At 42.0% G+C, this 12,633-nt stretch overlaps 1 protein-coding gene across 1 annotated transcript in view; it reads left to right on the top strand.

Annotated features, from left to right (window-relative positions):
* The first annotated feature begins 3,625 nt into the window (after positions 1-3,625).
* kri1 (KRI1 homolog) overlaps positions 3,626-12,633 on the top strand; it is a 37,947-nt gene continuing 28,939 nt past the window's right edge. Inside the window, exons 1-3 of the mRNA XM_061885344.1 lie at positions 3,626-3,838; positions 3,945-4,018; positions 4,114-4,216. Of these exons, the coding sequence (XP_061741328.1) occupies positions 3,754-3,838; positions 3,945-4,018; positions 4,114-4,216 (262 nt within the window). The 5' untranslated portion in view covers positions 3,626-3,753. The remainder of the gene's footprint in view (positions 3,839-3,944; positions 4,019-4,113; positions 4,217-12,633) is intronic.

Genomic DNA, 12,633 nt, shown 5'->3' on the forward strand with positions numbered 1-12,633 from the left:
AGCTGGTTTGAGTTTGGAAGCAGCGTTCAATCCGTGAATTTTACAGTCTGGTCACAATCTGGATTGGATAGCCTTTATGTAGTCGTCTATTTATATGATATTACAAAGAAATACTTCCCTTCCCTTTGATAAACTAATATAAATATAGTATTACATCTTAATAAAGTGATAAATAAAGTATTAAATCTTAATAAAAGATAAATATAGTATTAAATCCTAATAAAGTGATGAATGAAATATTCAATTTTAGTAAAGTGATAAATATAGTATTAAATCTTAATAAAAAGATAAATATAGCATTAAATCCTAATAAAGTGATGAATAAAATATTCAATTTTAGTAAAGTGATAAATATAGTATTAAATCTTAATAAAAAGATAAATATAGTATTAAATCCTAATAAAGTGATGAATAAAATATTAAATTTTAGTAAAGTGATAAATATGGGAGAGTGGCCGTGCGCAACCCGAGGGTCCCTGGTTCAAATCCCACCTAGTACCAACCTTGTCACGTCCGTTGTGTCCCGAGCAAGACACTTCACCCTTGCTCCTGATGGGTGCTGGTTAGCGCCTTGCATGGCAGCTCCCTCCATCAGTGTGTGAATGTGTGTGTGAATGGGTAAATGTGGAAGTAGTGTCAAAGCGCTTTGAGTACCTTGAAGGTAGAAAAGCGCTATACAAGTACAACCCATATAGTATTAAATCTTGATAAAGTGAGAAGTATAGTATTACATCTTAATACAATTATAAATATAGTATTAAATCTTAATAAGGTGATAAATATAGTATTAAATCTTGATAAAGTGAGAAGTATAGTATTAAATCGTAATACAATTATAAATATAGTATTAAATCTTAATAAGGTGATAAATATAGTATTAAATCTTAATAAACTGATGATTACAAAATAAATCTTAATAAAGTGATAAAGTATTAAATCTTAATAAAGCGATAAATATAGCATTAAATCTTAATAAAGTGATAAATATAGTATTAAATCTTAATAAAGTGATAAGTATAGTATTAAATCTTAATACAATTATAAATATAGTATTACATCTTAATAAAGTGATAAATATAGTATTAAATCTTAATAAAGTGATAAAAACAGTATTAAATCCTAATAAAGTGATGAATAAAATATTCAAATTTAGTAAAGTGATAAATATAGTATTACATTTTAATAAAGTGAGAAATATAGTATTACATCTTAATACAATTACAAATATAGTATCAAATCTTAATAAGGTGATAAATATAGTATTAAATCTTAATAAACTGATAACTACAATATTAAATCTTAATAAAGTGATAAAGTATTAAGTCTTAATAAAGCGATAAATATAGCATTAAATATTAATAAAGTGATAAATATAGTATTAAATATTAATAAAGTGATAAATATAGTATTAAATATTAATAAAGTGATAAAGAAAATATTAAGTCTTAATAAAGTGATAAATGTGTATTAAATCTTTATAAAGTCATAAATATAGTATTAAATATTAATAAAGTGATTAATAAAGTTTTAAAAGGTGATCTGTCTTTGAACGTGACAAGTGTGTTCCCCGCTCCCCACTAATTTATTTGAAATAAACGAAACACAAAAAAATATTGTCTAATATACACAATTTAAAAAAAAATAGCATCTCCAAAGACATTTCTTATTCTGCAAAAACGTGAAGTAAGAAAATAAAAAAAGAAGAGCAGGAATAAGCAAAAAATTTCATTTTGTACCGCCTCATCGTCCAGATAATATGAAAACAGTAATCACCTGACAATATTCAGCATATCAGCATATTAATACCTGGGAGGGAAATATCAAATAGATACATCATGAAGTAATTACGTTTTGATTTATCATAATTAAATAGTTCATTTATTTATTGTTAATGTACATTTGCATACAACACGCCCACCACCCAGTCTGCGGGTTGCCTACAGCCAAATTCTCACGCTTCCAACATGATGACACTGACTGAACCTCAAAAGCGACACAATCTCACGCGGTGAAAGTTTGGTTTTGTCGGCAGCGACGGCCGGAATGTATTGCCTTTCAAAGAAAGTTGACTTACGTCTGATTGTTAATCATTAACTGCTCAAGGTTACGCGTCACTGGTTGGATCATTCCCGTAAAAATATAGGATTTCATTGTTTGTGACTGCAACACTGTAACATCATGTAAATGACAATGTAACATGATTTATACAATAAACATCATGTAAATGACAATGTAACATGAGTTACTAGAATAAACATAATGTTACATGACAATGTAACATGGTTTACTACAATAAACATGTTAGATGAAAATGTAACATGATTTATACAATAAACATCATGTTAAATGACAATGTAACATGAGTTACTAGAATAAACATAATGTTACATGACAATGTAACATGGTTTACTACAATAAACATCCATCCATCCATCCATTTTCTACCGCTTATTCCCTTTCGGGGTCGCGGGGGGCGCTGGCGCCTATCTCAGCTACAATCGGGCGGAAGGCGGGGTACACCCTGGACAAGTCGCCACCTCATCGCAGGGCTACAATAAACATGTTAGATGAAAATGTAACATGATTTATACAATAAACATCATGTTAAATGACAATGTAACATGATTCACTACAATAAACATCATGTTAAATGACAATGTAACATGATTCACTACAATAAACATCATGTTAAATGACAATGTATCATGATTTACTACAATAAACATCATGTTATATGACAATGTAACATGATTTACTACAGTAAACATCATGTAAATGACAATGTAACATGATTTACTACAATAAACATAATGTTACATGACAATGTAACATGATTTACTACAATAAACATGTTAAGTAAAAATGTAACATGATTTATACAATAAATATCATGTTATATGATAATGTAACATGATTTACTACAGTAAACATCATGTAAATGACATTGTAACATGGTTTACTAGAATAAACTTAATGTTACATGACAATGTAACATGGTATACTACAATAAACATGTTAGATAAAGTTGTAACATGATTTATACAATAAACATCATGTTAAAGGACAATGTAACATGATTTACTACAATAAACATCTTGTTAAATGACAATGTAACATGGTATACTACAATAAACATGTTAGATGAAGGTGTAACATGATTTATACAATAAACATCATGTTAAAGGACAATGTAACATGATTTACTACAATAAACATCTTGTTAAATGACAATGTAACATGATTGACTAGAATAAACATAATGTTACATGACAATGTAACATGATTTTCTACAATAAACATGTTAAGTGAATTTTAACATGATTTATACAATAAACATCATGTAAATGACAATGTAACATGATTTACTACAATAAACATAATGTTTGATTGATTGATTGAAACTTTTATTAGTAGATTGCACAGTACAGTACATATTCCGTACAATTGACCAATAAATGGTAACACCCGAATAAGTTTTTCATCTTGTTTAAGTCGGGGTCCACGTTAATCAATTCATGTTACGTGACAAAGACTTAAATAAAGGTTTATAATCCCCCCCCCCCCCCCCCCCCCCCAAAAAAGGTTGGACACGTTTACTTACAGTGCGCGTGCGCCCCCTACAGTAAAACCACAGGACGCGCGCCGGAAACCACGTGACTGGTCTCGACCACACGTTACAAAGCGTGCGTCGCTATGATGATATTCTCCACCACGTTTCGATTATAAACATTTTTTTTTAAACCGCACCGAGCCATGTCCGGCCATACACAATTAAGAATCAACTCCCAGTTTGCCAAGAAATACGACAAATACCGACAAAGTGAAGAACTTCGAAGGCGTAAGTGTGTCCCTGTTAGCTAACATTAGCAGTTTGGTCGCGCTAACATGGACAGAAGCTAACCGGAGGTTGTTTTTAACGTAGTTTTTTGTGTCATTTTGTGCAGTCAAAGATCGATATGGAGACCGAGATAACGATGATGATGAATCGTCTGAATCCAGTTCGGATGAGAGTGAAGTTGTAAGCATCGCTTTCCACTCCTTGGATTGTCCACGAGTGGTGCAGGTGAATATTTAATAATAATAATAACAACCTTGTTGTGTTGCACCATCCAGGAGTTGGATCCAGAGGCTGAAAGGAATTTTTACCGAACATTGTCGCTTCTGAAGAAAAAAGACCCAAAGATCTACCAGCAAGATGCGCAGTTCTACTCAGAAGGTGATGGATGACACTTATAATAGCTTATGATTAGAGATGTCCGATAAAGGCTATTTTGCCGATATTGTCCAACCCTTAAATCCAAGTCCATGGTTCTCGCTCGGAAAAGAGTGGCGTGCAGAAATGTTGTGTCGTTCGCAAATGAACAAATCTTTTGAGTGAACGTACTGTACCGAATCACTTTATGAACTGATTCGTTCCTTTTTCAGTTCAGTTGAGCTTCGCCGCGACCATGCCGGTATGAGTGGAACTGACATGAATCACGTTCGCGAACATACTGACACAGAAGTGACTGTGTCGCCACGTGAATCACGTGAATCACGTTCGCGAACGTACTGACACAGAGAACTAACAGTGTCGCGACGTGAATCACGTGAATCACGTTTGCGAACGTACTGATACAGAGAACTGACTGTGTCGCCACGTGAATCACGTTCGCGAACGTACTGACACAGAGAACTGACTGTGTCGCCACGTGAATCATGTGAATCACGTGAATCACGTTCGCGAACGTACTGACACAGAGAACTGACTGTGTCGCGACGTGAATCATGCGAATCAAGTGAATCACGTTCGCGAACGTACTGACACAGAGAACTGACTGTGTCGCGACGTGAATCACGTGAATCACGTTTGCGAACGTACTGACACAGAGAACTGACTGTCGCCACGTGAATCACGTTCGCGAACGTACTGACACAGAGAAGTGACTGTGTCGCGACGTGAATCATGTGAATCACGTTCGCGAACGTACTGACAGAGAACTGACTGTGTCGCGACGTGAATCATGCGAATCAAGTGAATCACGTTCGCGAACGTACTGACACAGAGAATTGACTGTGTCGCGACGTGAATCATGTGAATCACGTGAATCACATTCGCGAACGTACTGACACAGAGAACTGACTGTGTCGCGACGTGAATCATGTGAATCACGTGAATCACGTTCGCGAACATACTGACACAGAACTGACTGTGTCGCGACGTGAATCATGTGAATCAAGTGAATCACGTTCGCGAACGTACTGACACAGAGAACTGACTGTGTCGCGACGTGAATCATGTGAAGCAAGTGAATCACGTTCGCGGACGTACTGACAAAGAAGTGACTGTGTCGCGACGTGAATCATGTGAATAACGTGAATCACGTTCGCGAACTTACTGACACAGAGAACTGACTGTGTCGCGATGTGAATCAATTGAATCAAGTGAATCACGTTTGCGAACGTACTGACACAGAGAACTGACTGTCGCGACGTGAATTACGTGAATCACGTGAATCACGTTCGCGAACGTACTGACACAGAGAACTGACAGTGTCCTAACGTGACTCACGTTCGGGAACGTACTGACGCTAGAGGACTGACTGTGTCGCGACGTGAATCATGTGAATCACGTTCACAAACATACTGACACAGAACTGACTGTCGCCATGTGAATCAACTGAATCACGTTCGCAAAAGTACTGACACAGAGAACTGACTGTGTCGCGACGTGAATCAATTGAATCAAGTGAATCACGTTCCCAAACGTACTGACACAGAGAACTGACTGTCGCGACGTGAATTACGTGAATCACGTTCGCGAACGTACTGACACAGAGAACTGACTGTGTCCTAATGTGACTCACGTTCGGGAACGTACTGACACTAGAGGACTGACTGTGTCGCGACGTGAATGATGTGAATCACGTTCACGAACATACTGACACAGAACTGACTGTGTCGCGACATGAATCATGTGAATCAGCTGAATCACGTTCGCGAACGTACTGACACAGAAAAGTGACTGTAGCGACGTGAATCACGTGAATCACGTTCGCAAAAGTACTGACACAGAGAACTGACTGTGTCGCGACGTGAATCATGTGAATCACGTTGGTGAACGTACTGACACAGAGAACTGACTGTCGCGACGTGAATCACGTGAATCACGTTCGCGAACGTACTGACACAGAGAACTGACTGTGTAGCGACGTGAATCATGTGAATCACGTTTACGAACGTACTGACACAAAACTGACTGTGTCGCGAGTCGAATCATGTAAATCAAGTGAATCACGTTTGCGAACGTACTGACACAGAGAAGTGACCGTGTCGCGACGTGAATCACGTTCGCGAACGTACTGACACAGAGAACTGACTGTGTCGCGACGTGAATCACGTGAATTACGTGAATCACATTCGCGAACGTACTGACACAAAGAACTGGCTGTGTCCTAACGTGACTCACGTTCGGGAACGTACTGACACTAGAGAACTGACTGTGTCGCGACGTGAATCACGTTCGCGAACTTACTGACACAGAGAACTGACTGTGTCACGACGTGAATCATGTGAATCACGGTCACGAACATACTGATACAGAAATGACTGTGTCGCGACGTGAATCATGTGAATCAACTGAATCACTTTCGCGAACGTACTGACACAGAGAAGTGACTGTGTCGCGACGTTAATCACGTGAATCAACTGAATCACGTTCGCGAACGTACTGACACAGAGAAGTGACTGTGTCGCGACGTGAATCACGTGAATCATGTGAATCACGTTCGCAAAAGTGCTGACACAGAGAACTGACTGTGTCGCGACTTGAATCATGTGAATCACGTTGGTGAACGTACTGACACAGAGAACTGACTGTCGTGACGTGAATCACGTTCGAGAACCAACTGTGTAGCGACGTGAATCATGTGAATCACGTGAATCACGTTTACGAACGTACTGACACAGAACTGACTGTGTCGCGAGTCGAATCATGTGAATCAAGTGAATCACGTTCGCGAACGTACTGTCACAGAGAACTGACTGTGTCGCGACGTGAATCACGTGAATCACATTCGCGAACGTACTGACACAGAGAACTGGCTGTGTCTCGACGTGAATCATGTGAATCACGTTCGCGAACGTACTGACACAGAGAAGTGACTGTGTCGCGACGTGAATCACCTGAATCATGTGAATCACGTTCGCAAAAGTACTGACACAGAGAACTGACTGTGTCGCGGCGTGAATCACGTTCGCGCACGTACTGACACAGAGAACTGACTGTGTAGCGACGTGAATCACGTTTACGAACGTACTGACACAGAACTGACTGTGTCGCGAGTCGAATCATGTGAATCAAGTGAATCACGTTCACGAACGTACTGACACAGAGAAGTGACTGTGTCGCGACGTGAATCACGTGAATCATGTGAATCACGTGAATCACGTTCGCGAACGTACTGACACAGAGAACTGACTGTGTCGCGACGTGAATCACGTGAAATACGTGAATCACGTTCGCGAATGTACTGACACAGAGAACTGGCTGTGTCCTAACGTGACTCACGTTCGGGAACGTACTGACACTAGAGAAGTGACGGTGTCGCGACGTGAATCACGTTCGCGAACGTACTGACACAGAGAACTGACTGCGTAGCGACGTGAATCATGTGAATCACGTTCGCAAAAGTACTGACACAGAGAACTGACTGTGTTGCGACGTGAATCATGTGAATCACATTCGTGAACGGACTGACACAGAGAACTGACTGTGTCGCGACGTGAATCAGGTGAATCACGTTCGTGAACGTACTGACACAGAGAAGTGACCGTGTAGCGACGTGAATCACGTGAATCACGTTCGCGAACGTACTGACACAGAGAACTGACTGTGTTGCGACGTGAATCACGTGAATTACGTGAATCACATTCGCGAACGTACTGACAAAGAACTGGCTGTGTCCTAACGTGACTCACGTTCGGGAACGTACTGACACTAGAGAACTGACTGTGTCGCGACGTGAATCACGTTCGCGAACTTACTGACACAGAGAACTGACTGTGTCACGACGTGAATCATGTGAATCACGGTCACGAACATACTGATACAGAAATGACTGTGTCGCGACGTGAATCATGTGAATCAACTGAATCACGTTCGCGAACGTACTGACACAGAGAAGTGACTGTGTCGCGACGTGAATCACGTGAATCAACTGAATCACGTTCGCGAACGTACTGACACAGAGAACTGACTGTGTCCTAACGTGACTCACGTTCACGAACAAACTGACACTAGAGAACTGACTGTGTCGCGACGTGAATCACGTTCGCGAACGTACTGATACAGAGAACTGACTGTGTCGCGACGTGAATCACGTGAATTATGTGAATCACGTGAATCACGTTCGCGGACGTACTGACATAGGGAAATGACTGCCCTTTGAGACACTAGTGATTTAGGGCTATATAAGTAAACATTGATTGATTGATTGACTGTGTTGCGACGTTAATCAATTGAATCAAGTGAATCACGTTCACGAACATACTGACACAGAGAACTGACTGTGTTGCGACGTGAATCACGTTCGCGAACGTACTGACACAAAGGACTGACTGTGTTGTGACGTGAATCACGTGAATCATGTGAATCAAGTGAATCACATTCATGAAAGTACTGACCCAGAGAACCTACTGTGTCGCGACGTGAATCACGTGAATCATGTGAATCACGTGAATCACGTTCGCGAACGTACTGACACAGAGAATTGACTGTATCGCGACGTGAATCACGTTCGCGAACGTACTTACACAGAGAACTGACTGTGTCCTAACGTGAATCACGTTCGCGAACGTACTGACACAGAGGACTGACTGTGTCGTGACGTGAATCGCGTGAATCATGTGAATCAAGTAAATCACATTCGTGAAAGTACTGACCCAGAGAACCTACTGTGTCGCGACGTGAATCACGTGAATCATGTGAATCACTTGAATCACATGAATTACGTTCGCAAACGTACTGACACAGAGAAGTGACTGTGTCGCGACGTGAATCACGTTCGCGAATGTACTGACACAGAGAACTGACTGTGTCGCGACGTGAATCACGTTCGCGAGCGTACTGACACTAAAGAACTGACTGTGTCGCGACGTGAATTACGTGAATCATGTGAATCACTTGAATCACATGAATCACGTTCGCGAACGTACTGACACAGAGAAGTGACTGTATCGCCACGTGAATCACGTTCGCGAACGTACTGACACAGAGAACTGACTGTGTCGCGACGTGAATCATGTGAATCACGTTCGCGAACGTACTTACACAGAGGACTGACTGTGTCGCGACGTGAATCATGTGAATCATGTGAATCACATTCGTGAACGGACTGACACAGAGAACTGACTGTGTCGCGACGTGAATCATGTGAATCACGTGAATCACGTTCGTGAAGGTACTGACACAGAGAACTGTCTGTGTTGCGACGTGAATCACGTGAATCACGTTCGCGAACATACTGACACAGAGAAGTGACTGTGTTGCGACGTGAATCACGTTTGCGAACGTACTGACACAGAGAACTGACTCTGTCCTAACGTGACTCACGTTCACGAACAAACTGACACTAGAGAACTGATACTGATACAGAGAACTGACTGTGTCGCGACGTGAATCACGTGAATCATGTGAATCACGTGAATCACGTTCGCGGACGTACTGATATAGGGAACTGACTGTGTTGCGACGTTAATCAATTGAATCAAGTGAATCACGTTCACGAACATACTGACACAGAGAACTGACTGTGTTGCGACGTGAATCACGTTCGCGAACGTACTGACACAAAGGACTGACTGTGTTGTGACGTGAATCGTGTGAATCAAGTGAATCACATTCGTGAAAGTACTGACCCAGAGAACCTACTGTGTCGCGACGTGAATCACGTGAATCATGTGAATCACTTGAATCACGTGAATCATTTTCGCGAACGTACTGACACAGAGAACTGACTGTGTCCTAACGTGAATCACGTTCGCGAACGTACTGACACAGAGGACTGACTGTCGCGACGTGAATCACGTGAATAATGTGAATCACTTGAGTCACATGAATTACGTTCGCAAACGTACTGACAAAGAGAAGTGACTGTATCGCGACGTGAATCACGTGAATAACGTTAGCGAACGTACTGACACAGAGAACTGACTGTGTCGCGACGTGAATCACGTTCGCGAACGTACTGACACTAAAGAACTGACTGTGTCGCGACGTGAATCACGTGAATCACTTGAATCACATGAATCACGTTCGCGAACGTACTGACACAGAGAAGTGACTGTATCGCCACGTGAATCACGTTCGCGAACGTACTGACACAGAGAACTGACTGTGTCGCGACGTGAATCATGTGAATCACGTTCGCGAACGTACTTACACAGAGAACTGACTGTGTCCTAACGTGAATCACGTTCGCGAACGTACTGACACAGAGGACTGACTGTGTCACGACGTGAATCATGTGGATCAAGTGAATCACATTCGTGAAAGTACTGACCCAGGGAACCTACTGTGTCGCGACGTGAATCACGTGAATCATGTGAATCACTTGAATCACGTGAATCACGTTCGCGAACGTACTGACACAGAGAAGTGACTGTATCGCGACATGAATCACGTGAATCACGTTCGCAAACGTACTGACACAGAGAACTGACTGTGTCGCGACGTGAATCACGTTCGCGAACGTACTGACACAGAGAACTGACTGTGTCGCGACGTGAATCACGTGAATCTCGTTCGCGAACATACTTACACAGAGAACTGACTGTGTCCTAACGTGAATCACGTGAATCACGTTCGCGAACGTACTGACACTAAAGAACTGACTGTGTCGCGACATGAATCACGTGAATCATGTGAATCACATGAATCACGTTCGCGAACGTACTGACACAGAGAAGTGACTGTATCGCGACGTGAATCACGTTCGCGAACGTACTGACACAGAGAACTGACTGTGTCGCGACGTGAATCACGTGAATCTCGTTCGCGAACATACTTACACAGAGAACTGACTGTGTCCTAACGTGAATCACGTGAATCACGTTCGCGGACGTACTGACACTAAAGAACTGACTGTGTCGCGACGTGAATCACGTGAATCATGTGAATCACATGAATCACGTTCGCGAACGTACTGACACAGAGAAGTGACTGTATCGCGACGTGAATCACGTTCGCGAACGTACTGACACAGAGAACTGACTGTGTCGCGACGTGAATCACGTGAATCTCGTTCGCGAACATACTTACACAGAGAACTGACTGTGTCCTAACGTGAATCACGTGAATCACGTTCGCGGACGTACTGACACTAAAGAACTGACTGTGTCGCGACGTGAATCACGTGAATCATGTGAATCACATGAATCACGTTCGCGAACGTACTGACACAGAGAAGTGACTGTATCGCGACGTGAATCACGTTCGCGAACGTACTTACACAGAGAACTGACTGTGTCTTAACGTGAATCACGTTCGCGAACGTACTGACACAGAGGACTGACTGTGTCACGACGTGAATCATGTGGATCAAGTGAATCACATTCGTGAAAGTACTGACCCAGGGAACCTACTGTGTCGCGACGTGAATCACGTGAATCATGTGAATCACTTGAATCACGTGAATCACGTTCGCGAACGTACTGACACAGAGAAGTGACTGTATCGCGACATGAATCACGTGAATCACGTTCGCAAACGTACTGACACAGAGAACTGACTGTGTCGCGACGTGAATCACGTTCGCGAACGTACTGACACAGAGAACTGACTGTGTCGCGACGTGAATCACGTGAATCTCGTTCGCGAACATACTTACACAGAGAACTGACTGTGTCCTGAAGAGAATCACGTGAATCACGTTCGCGAACGTACTGACACTAAAGAACTGACTGTGTCGCGACATGAATCACGTGAATCATGTGAATCACATGAATCACGTTCGCGAACGTACTGACACAGAGAAGTGACTGTATCGCGACGTGAATCACGTTCGCGAACGTACTGACACAGAGAACTGACTGTGTCGCGACGTGAATCACGTGAATCTCGTTCGCGAACATACTTACACAGAGAACTGACTGTGTCCTAACGTGAATCACGTGAATCACGTTCGCGGACGTACTGACACTAAAGAACTGACTGTGTCGCGACGTGAATCACGTGAATCATGTGAATCACATGAATCACGTTCGCGAACGTACTGACACAGAGAAGTGACTGTATCGCGACGTGAATCACGTTCGCGAACGTACTGACACAGAGAACTGACTGTGTCGCGACGTGAATCACGTGAATCACGTTCGCGAACGTACTTACACAGAGAACTGACAGTGTCCTAACGTGAATCCAGTTCGCGAACGTACTGACACTAAAGAACTGACTCTGTCGCGACGTGAATCACGTTAGCGAAAGTACTGACACAGAGAAGTGACTGTGTCGCAAAGGATGACGTCACATTGAGGACCTTGTTCAGTCACTGTGCGCGTCGTTCATTGGTTGTTGAGGGCTTGTGTCGTTTGCAAACTGACACACACCGAGATCTGCCGCTGGGGAAGCTGTTACTGACTGACTAATGATTCGCC

The sequence above is a fragment of the Nerophis ophidion genome, linkage group LG23 (assembly GCF_033978795.1).
Source record: "Nerophis ophidion isolate RoL-2023_Sa linkage group LG23, RoL_Noph_v1.0, whole genome shotgun sequence".
In the NCBI taxonomy this organism is placed as follows: Eukaryota; Metazoa; Chordata; class Actinopteri; order Syngnathiformes; family Syngnathidae; genus Nerophis; species Nerophis ophidion.